General features: G+C 38.2%; 1 protein-coding gene across 1 annotated transcript; it reads left to right on the top strand.

Annotated features, from left to right (window-relative positions):
- Positions 1 to 13335: 13335 nt before the first annotated feature.
- Positions 13336 to 21027, top strand: LOC115964316. Its single transcript, XM_031083652.1, has 7 exons — positions 13336 to 13372; positions 13420 to 14007; positions 14232 to 15520; positions 15581 to 16464; positions 16549 to 16733; positions 16783 to 17113; positions 20937 to 21027. The coding sequence occupies exons 1-7, from the start codon at positions 13336 to 13338 to the stop codon at positions 21025 to 21027; spliced, it is 3405 nt and encodes a 1134-aa protein (XP_030939512.1).
- The last annotated feature ends 1475 nt before the right edge of the window (positions 21028 to 22502 follow it).

The raw sequence follows: 22502 nt of genomic DNA, 5'->3' as shown, positions 1-22502 counted from the left end.
CGCTGCACTTAGTGTTTTTGGTGATTTGTTGGTGCCTTCACAATTTGCATGCAATTGAACTTAATTAATCAACTTAGGTAATTTAATTAAGTAACTAGGATCAAGCTATCTTAACCCAACAAAAAGTGCTAGGGTTCTCTGAAACAAAAACAAAAGCAGCTAAGGTTGGGCCCTTTTAGTTGGAACAAAGAACATTTCTTTTGTGTAGTGCTGAGAAAACAACTACTACTGCTCTAGCATGATTCTTACTAATTTTTGAAATAAAAAGCCCTAGTACAAAAACAATCTTGTTCATTATGATTGGTATCGATCTTCCTTTAGTTTTGGTTTTTAACATAACCTAAATCTTGAAGAAGTGTTGATACCATATTTTGTCCGCCCTCGATTTGCGTGCTGAACCCTGAAAAATCCAAAAATATCATTTTTTTTTCTCTACGGGGCCATGAGAACATCTAGAATGACGTGGCGCAACCCGTTCAGACACTGGAGCACCCGAAGTGTCTTTTTCAGTCGAACAAGGTCCAAACTTCCACAAAAAAATGTTTTTCATAGCTTTACACCAAACCCAAGCTTCTCGAAGATTTATATGTTTGACCTGAAGTTGATCTCGGGTGGACCTAAAAGCCCTAATTTTGATCTGGCTGTCGGAATGGGTTGAAACCAATGCCACTGCAAAGATTATCAAATTCTCATTCCAATGACTATTCATGGGTTGAAATCAGAGTTAAAACGATCGAGATATCACGAAAACTGGCATGATGCACTGATTGATGCACCCCAAACTTCCGAAAGCTATAACTTTTGATTCGACAGTTGGATTTTTAAGTTCCATACCTTTTTAGAAACTAAAAATCATGATCTATCCAAAAGAGTCAAGATCAGCCTGACCAGAGGAGGATTGAGGCCGACGGCCATTGAAAGGCCGCCTTCAGCTTTACAATGGTTGTTGCCTCAATTTTTGTGCTCGGGGCTATAAATTGCCCTAGGCACGCCCTAGACAGGGAGGACAGACATTTTTCTTAAATTTGCCTTTAGCCCAATTGCTCTCTACGTTTTTTTTCTCTCTTCCAAACACCAAAAAACACCAAAAAACACTCCAAAAAACACATCAAAGTCTCTTGATTCTTGCATCTTTACCAAGAACACAATGTATTGCTTTTTTACCTAATCTTCCTTTCCTTGGTTCTACACTTTGGATTTGGGGTTTAGGGGTGTTGATGTAGCTTTTTAGCTATCATCCACACCCTTAACCTTGTAAATCTTTTTCCTAGCATGTTCTTGCTCTTTTTGCCATGATAATATGCCTTGTTGCTTTCTTTGACATGTTTCTTGCTTTATCTTTTTTCTAGCATGTCCTTAGCTTAGATCTATGTTCTTTTATGCTTGCTCATATGTTTATTTGTCCCGATCTACATGCTTAGGGTTTTATGCCACGTTTTGTGTTTAGATCTATGTTTCTACATACTTATATGTTTAGATCTACATGCTTAGGATTTTATACCATGTTTCCTTTGTTTTGTTCCTCTTTTTGCTTTGTTTTGATGTTAGGGTTATGTGCTCGTGTGCTTGATACCATGTCTATGGTTATGCTTTGCTCAGATCTATGTGCTCGTGTGCTTTTGCCACGTTTTATGCTTACATGCTTGGATTCATGTTCTTCCATGTTTATGTGCTAGATTTCACATGTTCACACATGCATTGCCATGCCTATACCTAGATCTACATTTTTACATGCTTGCGTGCTCAGATCTAGGTTTTCACATGCTTATATATTCGGATCTATGTTCTTACATGCTCGTGTGTTTAGATCTCTGCTCTACTTGCTCTATGCCATCTTCCATGTGCTTGTGTGCTCCATGCCATGTTTCTGTGCTTAGACCTAGGCTATGTTTATCTTGCCATGTGCTATTGTAGCCCTTTTGTCGCTTTACCTTTCTTTCTTGTGTTTTGGCCATGTGGTTAGGACTCGATCTAGATCCTGTGGTCTTTGTCATCATCCATATACCTTGGCCCATATCAAAGGGTTTGGATCACCTGTTTGCATGTCTATACTTGCTTACTTCTATACTTTATCTTTCGTGCTAGCCTTTTTAGTTCCAGGCTTTGCAATGCTTGATGCCTTTAGTGGGTTGTGGTTGTGTGGTTACATCTGACGCCTATGAGGCCTTGTCTGGATATAACCACTTGGGAGGCATCTCCATGATGCCGATTACTTCGTGCATACCCCTCCTTTTCCGCTCCATGTGATGATATGCTTACCATGCTTGTTTGTGCCACCCATTGGCTTCTATTAATCTTTACACGTTTGCTTACATGTTTATGCATGAGTCTTGCTTGCTAGTGTGTCATCCATGTTTCAACACAATGAAGTCATGAGCATTCGATCCAAACCTACATTTGTCCCTCGCAAACACCCCCTTTTGTGTGTTTTCCTTGCTTGTTTGCCCTCTTTGCTTGTTGGTTAGCTTTCTTTCTTTTGTCACATGCCGTGCTTGCCATATCTATCTTGCTTGTTTGCTTTGCGACCTTGTGCTTTTATCTATGCTTTTTCCTTCCATTGCTTGTTAGCTAGTTTTCTTGTCTTTGCCTTTGCATGTACATATATGGAGTGAGGATGCATGGAACTAGGGCATGATCTCCTAAGCGCAAGCAAAATGGGCAAGGACGCGAGCACGTGGCCGAGTCAAGCCACTGCAGTTAATAGGTTTAGGAGTTTAGCCTTTTCCCTTTGGTTATGTACTCTTTAAAGCCCCTCCTTCCTCCCTTTCTCCCTTAGATGGTTTGTAGTAGGTATATCATGTTTTGTACCATCCGTCCTCATCTCTAGAGTATGGTGACCCTTGTTTATGATAGGCCAAAAACAAATTGACCCCTTATGATGAATTAATTGATTAATTAGTCAAGTTTATTAACTAATCAAATTAATTTGCAAATTCGTGGTAGCACAAACAAATCACAATAAACTAATTATGCAACGAAAAATAAATAACACGGTGATTTGTTTACGAATGGGGAAACCTAACAGCAAAAACCCCATCGGGTGATTTTCAAGTCATCACTCCCGAAATTTCACTATTATCAAAACAAGCGGTTACAAATAAAGGAATCCCAGTACCTTATACCAACCTATAGTTGAACCCTTACCCTAATATCCAATTGGACTTGTTCTGTAGTGACAATTTCCCCTTTCGATGCACGGCTCCCAAGTACGTGACTAACCAATGTGCGGATCCCAGTACGTAACTTCAATCACCAACTAGAGAAGGTTGTTGGCTGCAAAGTTCTTCAGTTCATCGAAACGATGAAGATCAAGAAGATGCTTGGTCACAAAACCCTACGGTGCACATACACAGCAACTTCTTCACAAGAATGATGAACTAGGGCAAAACTTTGTCTTCGGTTACAAATTGCTTGAACAAACTTTGCTCAACACTTATACAACTTGTATATCCTTTGACGACCCTTAAAATAATCCTTTTATATGTCTAGGGTTAGAAGAAAAGAAAACTCAAACACATAATCCCGGATTAGAGTTAAAAACATAACTGGAATTCTATTTTTCATAAAGCTTGACAAATAGCTGTCTGTTAAGATGCTATCGAGCCACAGGGTCGGAACAGCTTCTTAAGCTAGATGGATAGCTAGCTATCGAGCTTTAATGAACAACACTTCTTCAGCTTGAATCTTGGACAGACTTGCATGTCTTCAACACTTGATCTTGAAACACAGTTTCTTGAAGTATTAAACACATCCTAGATCTACCTAAATACAAGTAAAGTGCATTTTGTCAAAGGATAAGCCAATTACATAAAATAGTGACATATGTTTCTAACAAGTGAATCACATATGTCCTAACAATCTCCCTCTTTAGCAATCTGTGAAAAAACCACAACAAACAAATGAACATATGAGAGAAGTCATAAATCACTCAACTCATATTCACTTGTTGAATACAATAAAATCTATCCTAACACAAACTCTTGAAAAACTTTGCAAGAAGAAAGTTTATGGCAAGTAGAATTTGACAACTTCTATTTCTGAAACACTTTAAACAAAACTCATTAATGATCTTTGTGTGAAACAGAAATAATAGATTGCGTACACGTAATAAGAAGCATGTGCATAAAGAGAGAAAAGAAACAACACTTGTAAGGGGTAGGTCAAAAAAACATATATCAATATATATAAAGAAGATAAGTACAATGTATGTCAAAAATGGTCACAAGACCCATGTACAAGAACAAATGTATCTAAAATAGAGAAAAGAAAAAAATACAAGTAATCCTCATTACATCCCTCAGATATCAACACTCCCCCTAACAAAATGTCCTATACTAACTCTCCCCCTAAGAATGACTACTCTCATATCCAAAACTACTCCCCCTTTTTTGTCACGAGTGATAAAGGGTAAGAGTGTCAAGTAGACATCTCATCGGTAGAGTTAGCATCTCCATTATCATCATCAGAAACATCATCGTCATCACCATTATCATCATCATCATCCTCAGACTCAGAAGCCACTGGAGGAGGTAGTGGAGGAGAAGCCTTAGGAGCATAACCACCTATGGTCGCCTGTCACCGTGCAATATGACTGACACGAACGTTCACATGATACAACTCCGTAGAGAGTGTATCTAGGCGAGCATCCATGTGCTGTAGCTACGCCATGGTATCTTCTAGAGTCACATTACCCAAAGAAGAGGAGGAAGCGGATGTGGACGGAGCAGAACGAGATGGAGCAGAATAAGAGGGAGGAGCTACTGAATCCGACTGTCGAGACCTAAACTATGCCTCGCTATGTTTAACGGTAGTGTAGTCTATGGCACACATGACAGAAAAATGATCGGAAGAGGGAAAAGGAATAGAAAAATGGCATAGAATCCGCGTGATAGCTGAAGGGAAAATGAGCTTATCACGGGTAGCCGTATCTCTATACATATCTAAGATAGAAAGAATGAAATGTGAAGGAAAATCTATAGTGAGGTGCTTTAATAAAGAAAGCAAAAATCGAGCATGAGGCTCTGTGATAGAGTTATAGTAAGAAAGTGGGTCCAAAACAAAAGTCATCACCATGTTCATGAATCTAGGACCTTTAGCAAAAGGCTTACATTGTGTGAACTAACGATCACCCAATCTACAAGACGTTCACAGAAAGCAGAAATCATCTCATCTTTGGACACAGTCCGTAGACGCTCACAACTGGGGTAGTCAGGATGCTCTACCCTCGGAACATGAAGCACATCCGCAACAAGCTACGGTGTGACTACAATGCGCGTACCTCGAACGCGAGTAGAAAAGAGAGGTACTGAAAAATCAAAACCATGCATGTTGGAGTAAAACTCCTAGATCAGCACAGTTGGACAAGTGACCGGGACGTCACATAGTGGCTCCCATCCCTAACTGTGAATGACAGTGGGAAGGTCAGTGTTGGTGAAGTCCGCCAATATGACTTGGCATTCCTAATGAACACCTCGTCGAGCAAAGTTCTCCGATAAGTCCTTTCGGGCATCCTCATCACGGAACCGAATATGAGAAGGAGTAGGATCAAAAGAAGACGATGTCCTAGAACACAAAGGGTTCTGAGATGGAGCTGACTTATGCTTAGGTGCCATAGACACGACTAACGTAAACAGAAAGAGAGGGAGAGAAAGAAAGACAATCAGAAAAGCTCTAAAGCAATTCAAAATATAACAAGTATATTGAAAAGAGAGTACGTATAAATGGGGAATGCATGAACATGTGATATGCAAAAGAAATTGCATCATGGGCTCAGCCCAATCCAATCCTACCAACACACAATCAATTTGCACACATCTAAATACATGATAATATTGTTATTATGCTAATGTGATGCAATGCATGAGATTTTAAACTCATATAAGTGAAAACCCATTCCAAAATTTCAATAATAACTCATCAATTTTGAAAAAACCCCAAAATTTCTCAAAAACCCTAAATCCTAGGTTTTAAAACATGAAATGCATGTAAATGAAGGATAAGAAACTTACCAAGTGTAGAAAAAGCCTTGAAAAAGTTTGAAAATCACTTTGGTAGAGGTTTGGAGTGAGAGAAGATGTTTTGGGAGGTGAGGAGACAAAGGTATCGAGAGAGAGATCGACAGAAATGAAGAACGGATCGCACAGAACCTATATATAGAGGTTCAGTAAATCTCGATAGAAGAAGGTGTCGAGCCAAGTGTTGAGGATTTGGCTGTCGACAAATATAGGTGTTGAGGAAGTGTCGAGGTACAAAGCATCAAACACAAGAGTTGAGGCTCAATCGATCCACCAGGTGTCGAGAAGCTATTGAGGGGACAGGAACTTTCTTGTTCGATTCACTAGCTGTCGAGGATCTATCAAGATTGCAATAAGAAAAGACCTTAAGAGCTCGACAGATAGCTAGGTGTCGAGGAGGTATCTAGGAGGTGTCGAGATTGCTTAAAAATTGTTTTTCAAGAAGGGAAAAACACAGATATGAATGCAATCAAGCATGCAACTCAACCAAAGATCCAATCAACATTTTAAGCTCTCAAAATCATCCCTCAACAAAAATTTAAGCACAATGTATACATGTTATGACGATTTGAGATATGAGAAAATCACTTTAACTCACACACAATTATAACTGTTTGATGGGAACTATCACCTTCGAGGTACATCCTATAACTCCCACATCTCCTAGAACACACTTGCAATCATATTCAAAGCATTTTTGATCTTTTTGCTTTTCATTTTCTTTGCATATTTTTATTTAAGCAAATTCTGCATGGGAATATAAGAAATAGAAAAGAAATACCCAATGATGGTAAGCATTTGACATTCCAATTTTGCTATGCCGAAGCACACAAAGTTATTGATACTGCACTTTTGCTATGCCAAAGCATACATGTGTCATATTATGATTGGCGGGCAACAGTGGTGAGATGGTTATTTATGCCTTTCTCTTAGGATTTTTTAGTCTTTCCCATAAAAAAGAGTGATACGAGTGTTAAGTATAAGAGATAATTTAATCTTCCTCATCACAAACAAGAGCCACAAATCTCACTTACTTAGTTGTGTATAGAGATGGTCATCTAAGTTACAAGAGATATAAAGTTTAGAAAACCTTGTTTCAATGGCCATCTAAGGTATACAAGTACCAATGTACACATAACACACATTGTTTTTGTATTTTTCTGATTTTTCAATTTTTTTAATTTTTATTAAATAAAAACAAAATAATCAAAACTGAAAACAAACAAAAACATTTTAAACAATGCAAAGTATAAAAACTAGACCGACTCAAAACTTGAAAGCAAAACACACAAGTAATGAACACAAAAAAAAAAAAAAAAAAAAAAAAAAAAGAAAAAAAGAAGAAGAAGAAAGAAAGAGAAAAGTGATAGAATCACTTAGAGCCCTTTTTCCTTCCACACTCTGGAAGAACCTTTCCTTTGATTAAACCCTTGAACCAGCGGTGAGGGGGAAGAATTAAAACCGTTCAAGTTTAAAAGGAACATGAGGGCTTTGAAAAGATCTCCAAGGGGAGCAAGAGAGGATTGAAGCTGATTTTGGCTTCCAGATGCTATCATGCCATTGCTCTGTTGAGTGGCAAGCCACTTCTAGCAATTTGGTCGAGTATGACCGGTAACTCCACAATGATGACAGAGATGCTGCATCTTTTGTTTAGGCTTTTGAGAGTTAGCCTTCTTAGCTCTAGGATTCTTATCTTCCTTCTTATTTTGCTTAAAAGGTGCTCCTAAGATATATTTTCCCTTGTCTAAGTTCTTACTAGCTAAATCAGTTTTAACATCATTGTTCGCAATTTCAACATTATTGCTAGGAGGAACAAAAACAGTAGTACCAGTAGAAGCAGTATTAGAGAATGAGAAACCATACATTAAACCTGTTCGATTAGAAGCAGATTTCTGAAAACTGAGCATCTCATCAAGCTTTGCACTTGAAGTCCTCTCCAATTGAGCTTTGACTTGAAACAGCTTTGCTTCAAGCTTCTTGGTCTTCTCAGCCAAGAAATTGTTCTCGTACCTCAGTGCTCCAATAGTTTGATTAGCCTCATCAAACTTTAGGGAAATCTCTTCACGATCAAGTTCCACATCATTGAGCTTCTTGGTGGTCAGCCTATAAGATTTCTCATGTTTCTCAAAAAGCTTGTATAATTTCTCATAGGCTGTATGGATATCATCTTGATCATCCATCTTCTCAAACTTGGATTCCACCAATTCCTCTTCTTCAACCACATCTTCAACAATCCCAGTAATAGGATTAATAGTGACAGTGAGGGAATTTAAGATTCCGTCATCCTCATTGTCGGAATCATCCTTAGGCTCAGTGTCGCTCAAGGTAGCAGCAAGTACCTTGCTTTTCCCAATGCTCTTGAGATATGTAGGACACTCTTGTTTCATGTGACTGAAGCCTTGACACCCAAAGCACTTAGGTCCTGCAGGAATAGTGTACTGACTGCCATCCCTTGCATCCTTCTTCCCTTTGTCTTGGATCTTGAACAAAGAAGAACTGGATTGCCTACGATCCTTGTCGAAGCCTCCATTAACATTCTTCATAAACTTCTTGAACTGCCTGGTGATGTAGGATTTCATCTTAGAATCTTCATCGTCTGAAAACTCATCTGTCTCACTGCTCTTGGTCTTCAGTGCCATATTCTTGCCTTTACCCATCTTGCCAATCCTAGTCAACCCTAGCTCGTAGGTCTGCAAATTTCCAACCAACTCTGTCAAAGGAATCTTGTCAATGTCCTTTGATTCCTCGATTGCCGTAATCTTAGCATGGAATCTCTCAGGTAAAGATCTGAGTACCTTTCTCACAATCTTGGGTTCAGGAATGGTTTCCCTAAGATTGAAAGCTGAGTTCACTATGTCCTTGAGCTTGGCATAGAACTCATCAAACGACTCATCCTCCTCCATTTGAATCTCTTCAAAGCTTGTAGTGAGCCTCTAAAGCTTTGAATCCTTAACAGCCTTTATTCCCTCATAGGTTGTTTGGAGGATGGTCCATGCTTCCTTAACAGTTTCAGTGGAGGATATCTTCTTGAACTCCTCATTGGTGACCACACTGAATAAGGCATTCAACGCTTTGCTGTTGAAGTTTGCTGCCTTTATCTTGGCATCATCCCAGTCGGCCGACACTTCCTTCGGCTTAGTCCAGCCTATCTTAATAGCTTGCCACACTTTCTTATCTAAAGACTGCAAGAAAGCTCTCATGCGTACTTTCTAGTATGCATAGTTAGTGCCATCAAATAAAGGAGGTATGATTAACGATTGTCCTTTATCCATGACAAACAGGGGTCAATGGATTAACACAGCAAAGATTAAACCCTAATTAGAGTGTGCCTACTCTGATACCACTTGATAGGCCAAAAACGAATTGACCCCTTGTGATGAATTAATTGATTAATTAATCAAGTTTATTAACTAATCAAATTAATTTGCAAATACGTGGTAGCACAAACAAATTACCAATAAACTAATTATGCAGCGGAAAATAAATAACACAGTGATTTGTTTACAAATAGGGAAAACCTAACAGCAAAAACCCCACCGGGTGATTTTCAGGTCACCACTCCCAAAATTTCATTATTATCAAAACAAGCGGTTACAAGTAAAGGAATCCTAGTACCTTATACCAACCTACAGTTGAACCCTTACCCCAATACCCAATTGAACTTGTTCTTTAATAACAATTTCCCCTTTCGATGCACGGCTCCTAAGTACGTGACTAACTAATGTGCAGATCCCAGTACGTGACTTCAATTAGCAACTAGAGAAGGTTGTTGGCTGCAAAGTTCTTCAGTTCATCCAACGATAAAGATCAAGAAGATGCTTGGTCACAAAACCCTATGGTGTACATACACAGCAACTTCTTCACAAGAATGATGAACTAGGGAAAAACTTTTTCTTCGGTTACAAATTGCTTGAACAAACTTTGCTCAACACTTGTGCAACTTGTATATCCTTTGACGATCCTTAAAATAATCCTTTTATATGTCTAGGGTTAGAAAAAAATAAATCCTAAACACATAATCCCGGATTAGAGTCAAAACAGAACTGGAATTCTATTTTTCATAAAGCTCAAGAGATAGCTATCTATTAAGATGCTGTTGAGCCATGGGGCTGGAATAGCTTCTTATGCTCGATGGATAGCTAGCTGTCAAGCTTTAATGAACAACATTTCTTCAGCTTAAATCTTGGATAGACTTGCATGTCTTCAACACTTGATCTTAAAACACAGTTTCTTGAAGTATTAAACACATCTTAGATCTACCCAAATACAAGCAAAGTGCGTTTTGTCAAAGGATAAGCTAATTACATAAAATAGTGACATATGTTCCTAACAAGTGAATCACATATGTCCTAACAATTTATTTTCCTGCTCTTATATTTTAGGCCATGCTCTAGAGATGTAGGCATTTACTGTCCTGCTTTGTGTGCTAGCATTGTGCATGATGCATGTATATATATACTTGCTTGCCCCTTTTCAGTGTAATTGTCATGATCCGTGTCACCTAAGGCTAGCAATTCCTAATTTCTGCCGTGAAAGTAAGGTGACCTCTCGCCGGATTTTCGTAGTGGAAATCTGGCACTTTGCTAGAATGCCTTAGGAAAGCAAAGATTGGGACCACCCCCATTCAAAACCAAACCTCAAAGCCCCCATGCATGCAAAGCCCTGAAAGCCAATGCCAATGCCAAAATCATGTTTTTACTGTCAATCACCAAAAATTAAGATTTTATCAAAACAAAGGACTGTCCTTGGGATAGGTATTATAGGGTGCCTAACACCTTCCCCACACGTAACCAAACTTCCAGACCTAAGAATCAAGACTTTTTATGATCCACATTAGATTAGGAAAAATAACATTTTTCTTAACCTAAGATTGGTAATAAAATCAACTAGAAACAGGTGGCCAATCACACCTTAGAAAAACCCAATGATTGGTGGCGACTCCACTTTACCTTTGGTAATGATCTAAAATTTGGCCCAGATTCCCGCCATAAAACCAAAGGTAGACCTACCATCCTTCACCGAGAGAGAGAGAACCCGAAGCTTCGCGCGAACCATACACATTCACATCGAGAGGGGCCTTCAATAGGCCCCACGCACATACGAGCTGTCGCCACGATGGGTGGTCGAACGAAGGCCCACAGTGGCAGTGGTTTTCTTTTGGTTGCCAAAGATCGAGGCCGGGCATCGACAAGAAGTACTACTGTTTATATCACAACTTTATGTAAATGATTGTATATTGATAAATGGAGCCTGCTATCGAGACTAAATGTGAAGCTCGATAGCAGCTCGATCTATTGAGAATTATAATTTCAATATTTCCATATCTGAAATTCAGCCCAAACTTGTGTATTTGTTTAGGGTTTCTTTTCTCACAACCCTAAACATATATAAGGCTTATTTTTAAGAGCCATCACACACGGATACGGAGACCAAGAGACTTATTTTTTCTATGAAGCTACTGCATTTGTACGCCATAGGGTTTTGTAACCAAGTACTTCCAGATCTTCGTTTTTGATGAAGTAAAGAACTTTGCAGCCAACAACATTTGTTTAAGTTGCTAGAGTTAGTTACTTATTGGGATCCATGCAAAGGGTTTGTCACAAATTAGAGGTTTGTGCATCAAAGGGAAAGAAGTCTAATCAAGTCCAATTGGGTATTAGAGCAAAGGTTCAAATGTAGATTGGTATTTCAAGATAGGCCAGGGTAGTTGGTAAAATTCCTTATACTCGTAACCGCTTGATTATTGATTAGTGGATTATTGGGAGTGGTGACCTTAAAATCATCCGATGGGGTGTTTGCCTTGCGAGGTTTTCCCCATTTGCTAACAAATCACCGTGTCTAATTTATTTCTCGTTGCACTTAGTATTTTTGGTGATTCATTGGCGCCTTCACAATTTGCATGCAATTGAACTGAATTAATCAACTTGGGTAATTGAATTAATTAATCGGGGACAAGCAATATTAACCCAACATAAAATTTTAGGGTTCTCTGAAACAAAAACAAAAGTGGCTAGGGTTGGGCCCTTTTAGTTGGAACAAATAACTTTTCTTTTGTATAGTGCTAAGAAAACAACGACTACTGCTCTAGCATGATTCTAACTAATTTCTCAAAACAAAAGCTCTAGTACAAAAACAATCTTGTTCATTATGATTGGTATTGATCTTCCTTCAGTTTTGGTTTTTAACATAGCCTAAATCTTGAAAAAGTTCTACTGTTTATATCACAACTTTATGTAAATGATTGTATGTTGATAAATGGAGTTTGAGACTTATTGTAAAGGTGTTGGGTCTTCTAGGCTTGCTCTGCAAAATCTACCTTAAATTATGTTCAACTCTAAAACAATTGTTGGAAAATTTAAGCATAAAATGTTAGTACATTACTTTTACATGCCAATAAGTCAAAATGATTTCGAAGTGAACAAATGTACTTCTCAAAAATAAATATAACAAACAAAAGAAGTTATGTGTCATGATAACTTTCGATTGGCTCAAGTCAAAATGAAGAGGCAAAAGTCTATATCTCTATATAACCGAATCCAAATTGAAAAAACGTTTGCAGAATTGGAGGCCAATTTAAAGGCTCCATAAAACTTAATTGACAAGAAAATATATTCTAAAACATATATTGATTGATACTTACCAAACTCTAATTTGACTTTAAAAATATTAAATGTACCTAAAATTAATGAAATAAAACCCCTAGAACTGCAAATCCGAAAAAAAAAAAATTTGTAGATTTTGTCGTACATCATATAGTCAAATTAATGTCTCTTTTAATGATATAATTTCTAAGCACTTCAAAAATCAAATGATTATATTTTTGGCAAGCACGTACCTTATATATGCAATCCAAACTAGTGCCGCAAGAGTCAAAAGATTTATGATATTATGAATAGTTAATTCTTATTAAGATTTTACGAATATGTGGTTCCAAGAACTTTCTAGTTCAACCGAAATCCAGGAAAAAAAAATTCCAGCACTATTTCACAGATCAATCCAATGTTTGTTGTTATTTCCATTTCCAATTAATTTCTCAAATTTTCAAAACTCACAATTCACAAATTAAACCTTGTAGCAGAGTTGAAATCAGCAAAGAACAATGGCTCCTTTTCATCCTAGAAGGCATTCTAATTGGTTCCACAGGAACATTTTTCATGCTCAAGCCACCTTTTCAATAAGTTTATCAAGAGAGGGACCATGTGATAGTCATTGATAATTTTTAAATGACGAGGTCTCTATAGGTGCACTTTCGTGAAAGTAGAACAAAAATCAACCCAGTTCTTCTAAAAAAAAAAAATGAACACAATAATTTTGAGTAAAAATGACACATAAAGAAAAACTTAAAAGCGACTTTTCTGGTTATCTTATATTTGGAGTTTTGTTAATGGTGCATGGCTTTGTGCAGGAGATTTCAATGTAGTTCTAAATAGTGCAGAGAAGTTAAGTTTAAGGCCTCCTAATTCAGCAGAGATTGATGCTTTCAGGACTGTGTTAGATTCCTGTTCTTTGGAGGATTTGGGATACAGAGGGTATACCTACACATGGTCTAATAAGAGGCCTGGTGTAGCTAATACCAAATTAAGACTTGATAGAGCTGTGGCAACTATGGAGTGGCGGGAAAAATTTCCGATATCTACAGTTTCTCATCTTCCACCCCATGCATCAGATCATTTGCCAATTTTGGTGCATGTGAAGAGTGTTCAAAGGTTTCAGAAAAAATTTAAAAAGAGGTTTAAATTTGAAGAAAATTGGTTACTGTGGGAGGATTGTGGCGGAGTGGTTAAAGATGCTTGGGAGATGGTGGGAGGGGGGGTGTCGGGCCTAGCTTCAATAAAGGAGAAGATTAAGTTCTGTGGTGAGGAGTTGCAAGCTTGGGGATCTTCAAAGTCAGAGCCGAATGATGTAGCAATTAAAACTCTCCAAAACCGACTGGAGGTATTAAATAGTGCTGAAGTAGTGACTGAAGAATCAAAGGCTGAATATTTGAGTGTTAGTAAAAGCTGGATGATTTGCTACTAAAGCAGGAAGTTTACTGGGCACAACGGTCACGGATCCTGTGGCTTAAACATGGAGATAAAAATACTAAATACTTTCACTCAAAAGCCTCTCAGAGACGAAGGCGAAATTATGTTAAGGGAATTCGAAGTGAACAAGGGCTTTAGGTGGAGGAGATAGCTACTGTGGCTACTGATTATTTTGACAATTTATTTTGTGCAGGTAATTGTGACCAGATGGAGGAATGTCTCAATGCGGTCCCCAGGAAGGTGACACCGGAGATGCATGATACCCTGTCCAGTGAGTTTAGTGCTGATGAAGTTAAGATAGCGTTGTTCCAAATGGGACCAACAAAGGCACCTGGACCTGATGGTATGAATGCTTTATTTTACCAAAGATTTTGGCATGTTGTGGGTGATACTGTGGTTGATGCTGTGTTGGATTTTCTGAATAATGGTCATATGTTGCCTGATATTAATCATACATACATTGTGCTGATCCCTAAAGTGAAAAATCCGGAGAAAATGTCTGATTTTAGGCCCATCAGTCTGTGTAATGTGATTTACAAAATAATTTCTAAAGTTTTAGCAAATAGACTGAAGCAGGTGTTACCTAGTATCATATCTTCCACTCAGAGTGCTTTTGTCCCTGGGCGTCTTATTACTGATAACGTGTTGATAGCATATGAAACACTACACACTATGCACTGCAGGAAGAAAGGAAAAAAAGGGTATATGGCGTTGAAATTGGATGTGAGTAAAGCATATGATAGGGTGGAGTGGCCTTTCCTTCAGGGGGTTTTGCAGCGGTTGGGTTTTCCTGAAACATGGATAGAAAGGGTTATGAGCTGTGTGACAACGACGTCTTTCTCTGTTCTGGTAAATGGGAGACCATTTGGTAATGTCTTGCCTTCTAGGGGAATCCGTCAAGGTGATCCTCTCTCACCATATTTATTTCTGCTATGTACTGAAGGGTTTACTTCGCTATTGGACAGAGCAGAGAGTGGAGGGAGTCTACATGGGGTATCTATCTGTAGAAGTGCACCAAAGATAACTAATCTTCTTTTTGCAGATGATTCATTGATTTTTGGTAGGGCCACACCAGCAGAGTTTAATGCCATTGTTGACATCCTTCAAGTTTATGCTAAAGCCTCTGGACAATGCATAAATTTGGAAAAGTCTTCAGTGTATTTCAGTAATAACACCACCGTTAGCCAGAAGCAGGAGGCATTGGGGATTCTGGGAGTGAAGGAAGTGGTTCGGTTCGAATCATATCTGGGTTTGCCTACCCTAGTTGGAAAGGCAAAATACCATACTTTTTCTTTAATTAAAGATAGGGTGTGGAAAAAATTACAGGGGTGGAACGGGATGATGCTTTCTAGAGCTGGGAAAGAAGTTCTCATTAAGGCAGTTGCTCAGTCTATTCCAACGTATACAATGAGTGTTTTTCAGCTTCCAAGGAAATTATGTGAGGAGTTGGATGGCTTATGTGCTAGATTTTGGTGGGGCCAGGTAGGGAATGAACGGAAAATTCATTGAAAAAGCTGGGATAAACTGACATTGTCAAAGAAGGATGGTGGAATGGGGTTTCGAGACCTAGCGTTTAATTTAGCTATGTTGGCCAAGCAGGGGTGGAGATTATTAACTGATACAACTTCTCTAGTCTATCAATGCTTTAAAGCAAGGTACTTCCCTAGAACTTCAGTGCTTGAGGCTTTAGAATCACCTAACTGTTCTTTTGTGTGGAGGAGTTTAGTGGCGGCCTTACCTATTTTGAGATTGGGACATTGTTGGCGAGTGGGTGATGGACTTTCTATTAATGTCTATCGGGATAGGTGGATTCCTGAGTATCCTACTAATAAGCCCTTTTTGTCAGTAAGGGATGATGAAGAGGAAGATTGGGTGTCAAGGTTGATTAACCAAGACCTCCATGTATGGCGACGGGATTTTATTATGGCTCATTTCAATCGGGATGAGGGGGAAGCTATTTGCAACATACCTTTAAGTCGAAGGCAAGTATCTGACTCTATTTTTTGGAAGCATAATAAGGATGGTATTTTCACAGTGAAGTCTGCCTATAAGGTTGCCAAAGCTCAATTGTGGAAGTTGGATCGGGCTGAATCATCATCAAGCAATGGTGGTAGTCCAGTGTGGGCTACTATATGGAAGCTTCGGATTCCCAATAAGATTAAGGTGTTTGGGTGGAGGGCGTGTCATGATATTCTCCCTACTAGAAGGAACCTCAAGAAGAAATGGGTGTTAACGGATGATGTGTGTTCGTTATGTGGTCTATTCCAAGAATCAACTATCCATGCTTTATGGGAATGCTCAGTAGCGCAGGATGTATGGTATGGGAGTGTAAGGGCATTGCAGAAGTGTGGTACGGGTCAGATTGATGTTGTTGCTTTATTGGAGTATTTGCTAGACCGGTTGGACAGAACAGAGGTGGAATTGTGGTTGGTGCAGGCATGGTTGATTTGGAACTAGCGGAATAGAGTTGTGCATGGAGGCAAATTAATTGATCCGGGCTGCTTGAATAGGCGTGCATCTGAAATGCTGGAGGAGTTTCAGCAAGCACAAGTGAGTCTACAGGCGGCTGTGGAAGTTGGAGCAACTCGGCAGGTGGTACAGAATGATGGAATGCGCTGGATACCCCCACCACATAATGTGTACAAGCTCAACTATGATGCTGCAGTGTTTAAGGACTCTGTTAGCTCTGGTTTCGGTGCAGTGATTAGGAATTTTTTTTGGAGATGTTATGGCGGCAATGACAGTTAAAGGTCCGGCGGTACAGGGAAGTGATTTGGCTAAACTACTTGCATGTTGCAAGGCGCTAGAATTCGCTATTGATGCTGGTTTCACGAGGCTTGTCATGGAAGGGGACAGTGTTAATGCTACAAGGTGGATTGCTTCAGGTACGGAGAACCAGTCAGCCATTGGCCATGTTGTTGGAGACATCCGACACCTGGCGGGAGCTTTGGAATGGACATCTGTGAGCTGCACTAAAAGAAATGGTAATCAGGTAGCACATAAGCTTGCTAGGTATGCCCAAAAGGTGAATGTTGACTTATTTTGGATGGAAGAGGTGCCATCAGTTGCGGTTGAGTATGTAAACATTGATGCATCTTTGATTTAATGAAAGTATGTTTTCAGTTTCAAAAAAAAAAAAATCCATTTGTGCTATGTTGTGGGCATTGTATTGCTCATTCACTTAACCCAACTTTAATTTCAATTTTTTTCCATGCATCGGATTGCTAATCTGTTGTATGGCATGTTCTTCATAGATATTTAGATTATAATTTTAAAGAAAATAATAATAATGATATATATTTGAAAATTTTTATTTTATATATGGGTTAGAATTTAATTATTATATATATAATTTGAAATAGAATTTGAATAATATTTAAAATATTTTATAAAATGGTGATTCAAATAAATGAATTCAATGAAACTCCATCCAATAAACTGTAAGAATTATAAATCTCAAACAGAAATAAATTTTGTTTTAGACTCATAATATTTATAGAGGAAGGGCTAAACAAGGCAGACAGCAGTGGGAGAAATAAAGAATTTTTTATATATGTATATGTGGTAACCATGGTCTCGTCTCCATCGTCATTTGCCATTTCACTAATAATTCAAAAGACCCCCATTGTAAAGCTAGAATTTTTGATTATCTCATTTTCCAAAAGAGAAAATAATCATTTTTTTATTAATTGGAATCCATATAATTAATAATCAACAGATAAGGTCATGGATGATGGGACAAGACTTCAATTTTATGCCTTTGGCTTATCGGATTACGTAGTTTGGTTTAGAAGAACTCCCTTGTATGATTGAGATTAGGGGTGGAGCTAGAAGTTTTTGTTTGAAGGGCAAATTTGTGTTACTAATTTGTTATCCATATAGACTTTCGTACACATACACAAACACATACATCTATACACACACACACACACAGAATTTAGTATCTTTCATAGTGAAATCCTTAAAAATTAATTTTTTTGTAGAGTTAAATTCACCTTTCACTAGCTTCTATAGTGAAATCATTAAAATTTTTGTTTTCAACATATATAAGTTACCAAATTCTCTACCATTGCGAGTAAAAAAATTTTCAATTGAACTAATGAAATGTTCAGATATAAATGATTCAAGAGAACACATTTTACAACAAAAAATCAATTTGAGAAACAATACATTCTCTATAACTATTCTAACCAACTGGACAATTTTTCTTAAGAAAATTATTTGAACTAACTCAAATATATGGGGGGGCCAAGTCCTATTTTTGGGGGCTAATTTTTAAAATATTAAATATTTCTATATGGATTTAGTACTTCAAGAAACATGTCGTTCAAGTCAAGTATTAAAGACTTGAAGATTGGTTCTAGAAACAAGTGAAGAAAAGTTGTTCATTAAGTCTCAACAAATAGCTTGACAGAAGCATGCTATCGAGACTAAATGTGAAGCTTGATAGCAGCTCGATCTATCAAGAATTACGATTTCAGTATTTCCATATCTGAAATTCGGCCCAAGCTTGTCTATTTGTTTCGGGTTTCTTTTCTCACAACCCTAGACATATATAAGACTTATTTTTAAGAGCTTATTTTTAAGAGTTGTCACACACAGATACGGAGACCGAGAGACTTATTTTTTCTATGAAGTGACTGCATTTGTAAGCCATAGGGTTTTGTAACCGAGTACTTCCTGATCTTTATTGTTGATGAAATGAAGAATTTTGTAGTCAACAACATTTGTTCAAGTTGCTGGAGTTAGTTACTTATTGGGATCCGTGCAAAGGGTTTGTCACGAATTGCAGGTTTGTACATCAAAGGGAAAGAAGTCTAATCAAGTCCAATCGGGCATTGGAGCAAAGGTTCAAAGGTAGATTGGTATTTCGAGTTAGGCAAGGGTAGTTGGTAAAATTCCTTATACTTGTAACCACTTGATTATTGATTAGTGGATTGTTGGGAGTGGTGACCTTAAAATCACCCAGTGGGGTGTTTGCCTTGCGAGGTTTTCCCTATTTGCTAACAAATCGCTGTGTCTAATTTATTTCTTGCTACACTTAGTATTTTTGGTGATTTGTTGGTGCCTTCACAATTTGCATGCAATTGAACTTAATTAATCAACTTGGGTAATTAAATTAATTAATTGGGATCAAGCTATATTAACCCAACAAAAAGTTTTAGGTTTCTCTGAAACAAAAACAAAAGTGGCTAGGGTTGGGCCCTTTTAGTTGGAACAAAGAACTTTTCTTTTGTATAGTGCCAAGAAAACAACTACTACTGCTCTAGCGTGATTCTAACTAATTTCTCAAAACAAAAGCTCTAGTACAATAACAATCTTGTTCATTATGATTGGTATCAATCTTCCTTGAGTTTTGGTTTTTAACATAACCTAAATCTTGAAGAAGTACTACTATTTATATCACAACTTTATGTAAATGATTGTATGTTGATAAATGGAGTTTGAGACTCTAGCATATGTTCAACTAGTATATTGATAAATCTGTAAAGGTGTTGGGTCTTCTAGGCTTGTTTTGCAATGTAAAGTTGTAATTTACAACTAGTTTATGTTGGCTTTATTTCCATGCCAAATTTGATTGTATTTTTGCTCATTCTTATGTACCCTATATTTTATGTTGGATTTATTTGTAAGGGTTGTGTGAGAGAGAGAGTGTGTGAAGACTCAAGGCTATTGAAGACTAAAGCAGTTTTCGTGGGTAGCTCACGAGTAGGCTTCCCGCGAAGTGAAGCATATGTCCCACACATGATTGGAATGTGAAGAGTCATAATCGGATGGAAACTGTTTGTTTTCGTGAGTGTCTCGTGGGTAAGGCCTTCCTGTGAGATACCTGCTAAATATTTTGTTTTGCTGAACTGTCATATCTTATACACACTTTCTTTACCCACTATATATACCCCCATTACCTATAGATGTTAAGGAGTGCTTCAGAGAGAAAACCCTAGCCACAACCCTTGAGAGTTAGAGATTGTTATACCCATATTTCTCTACACAATCCATTATGGTTTTTCCTCAACTCCTACCTCTCCATTTCTATATCCTTGAGAGGTTAATAACCCAAACATTTACCACACCTATTCTGAGTGTCAAGTGAGATTTTGGTGCTGCTGGGAAGCATTAGAAGAAGCCAAGCTTTGGCAGATGCAATCAGGCATATTGCATGATCCGGAGAGCTAGACAAGACACGGTTTCGAGAAGCCTTGTTAGAGTAGGAGCTTGGAAGGCTTAGGTGCATTGGGTAGATTACGCTTGGCGAGTCTTTTGCTACTCGTGTATCCTAATTGATTGTGTAATGGATCGATTTACCGCTTGGAGGGCAGCGGAGAGGTTTTGCGTTGAGTACTTCGGTTTCCTCTTCGATAACATATCGACATGTTATCTTGTGTTTGCATTCTTCTTCCCTACTCTTTTAGCTTTCATTTTACTGCTGTGTTTTAATGATTATGGCTTAGAGTAATTATATTGTTTATCCTTCACATTTACTCTATTCCGCACTTAGTATAAGTTAGAGAAAAATCAATTGAGCTGTAATATTTAATTTGGGGGTCTAAATAGCTCGTGTTTTTAACACATTTTCAAGCTTTCAATTGGTATGAGAGCGGGTACACTTATGGTTTTATTACCTAAGTGTTATCCTAGACCCCTTTGTGATGGATCGATCACAATTGCTCAATGCTCTTCCATTCTTTGATGGGAGCTACTTTGTGTTTTGGAAAGTTCGTACGAGGGAATTCTTGTATGCTATAGATGAGTCAGTATGAGATTCTGTTAAGAATGGGTATGTTAAACCCACGACACCCAAGTCCGAATGGGACAAGTCAGCTCTTGCTTTGGCTAATGCAAACAGTAAAGCTATTAACGCTATATTATGTGGTGTGTCTACTGATGAATTTCGCAGGATATCACATGTGGAGACTGCCAAGGAAACTTGGATGATTCTTGAGACTACCTATGAGGGTACCAAGAAAGTTAAGGACACAAAGCTGTAGATGCTTACCACTAGATTTGAAGAGGTCAATATGGGTGACGATGAGTCTTTTGATTCATTCTATGGGAAGCTCAATGAAATCGTAGTTGCTAAGCTCAATCTCGAAGAGAAGATTGAGGATGCTAAGGTGGTTAGAAAGATTTTGAGGTCCATACCGGAGAGCTTTCGTTCGAAGGTCACAGCTATAGAAGAAAGTAAAGATTTGGATGAGATCAAGATCCAAGAACTCATTGGATCTCTCCAAACATATGAGCTTGGATTGCCTTCTCACAAGTCGAGCAAATCACTTGCTCTCAAAACCATCACTGAGAGAATGGATGACTCCTCCTCCGAAGATGATGTGGAGAAGGAGGTAGCATTTCTTGCAAAGAACTTCTGCAAATTTCTGAAGATAAAAAATAGTGGGAAGTCATTCAGCAAAGGAAGGTTTTCATCCCCCAAAGGTGACAAAAAGGAGTTCAAGAAGAGAGATGGGAAGGATTCTTAATCCCCTTAAGGAATTGTGTGCTACGAATGCAACGGTCATAGACATCTCAAGAAAGGGTGTCCCAACTATTTAAGAGGGAAGGGTAAAGTGTTTGCCACTACACTTAGCGATTCTAAAACCTCAAATTCAGATATTGAAGGAGAATGTGACAGTGAAGGAAATTATAAGGCCTTTATGGCTATTGCCTTTGTTGATTCAAAGGACGATTTGAGCAATTTGGTTGATGAACTTGGTAATATTACTGAGGATGAAGAAATTGAAGAATTGGAAGATGAAGGCGTGTGCCAAAATGAAGGGGAGAACAACCTTCAAGAAGCATCTGACTCTCTGCTGGAAGATTGTGGCAAATATGCCAAAGTTGCGAACCTTGCTGTGAAAAAGATGAAAAAGGTTGAAGAAGAACATAGGTGTATACTTGTACAACTCAAGGAAGCAAAGTGTGAAGTAGAAGGACTCAAGGGAGAGTTGGTTGAAGCTTACTCTAAGGTCAAGTTTCTTGAACTTGAAATTATTCAAGCTAATGTCAAGGTTGAGCGCATCTCCACCAAGAAACTTGACAATGTGCTGTCCTCTCAAAAATCTTCACATGATAAGACCGATTTTGGATATACCAGAGAAGGAAGTTCTAGCAGCGAACCCAAGAAAGAAGTAAGGTTCATATCAGCCAAGAATGATGAGAAACTCAAAGAAGTGAAGCCTGAAATTGAGACCCCTACTGCTATAAAAAGAACTATTGGTGCAAGACCAAAGGAAAAAGGGAAGTCATTAACCAAAAATCAAAGGGGGCGTCAAATGAAGCATGTGTGTCATCATTGTGGCATACAGGGGCACACAAGACTGAATTGTTTCAAGCTTCATGCACTCAAGAGGGTTGACTCTATGCGTGGACAGGAAAGTTCAAAAAGAAGACCTAAGGGTGATAGTGAGGGACATCTCATTGGAGACGTTATGTAGATATTGAAGAACATATCACTGTACCTTGCTAGCTT

This window comes from Quercus lobata, chromosome 10 (assembly GCF_001633185.2).
Source record: "Quercus lobata isolate SW786 chromosome 10, ValleyOak3.0 Primary Assembly, whole genome shotgun sequence".
Lineage (NCBI taxonomy): Eukaryota > Viridiplantae > Streptophyta > Magnoliopsida > Fagales > Fagaceae > Quercus > Quercus lobata.
Note: the sequence above shows the minus strand (reverse complement) of the source record. Positions and strands in the feature narration are given on the sequence as shown.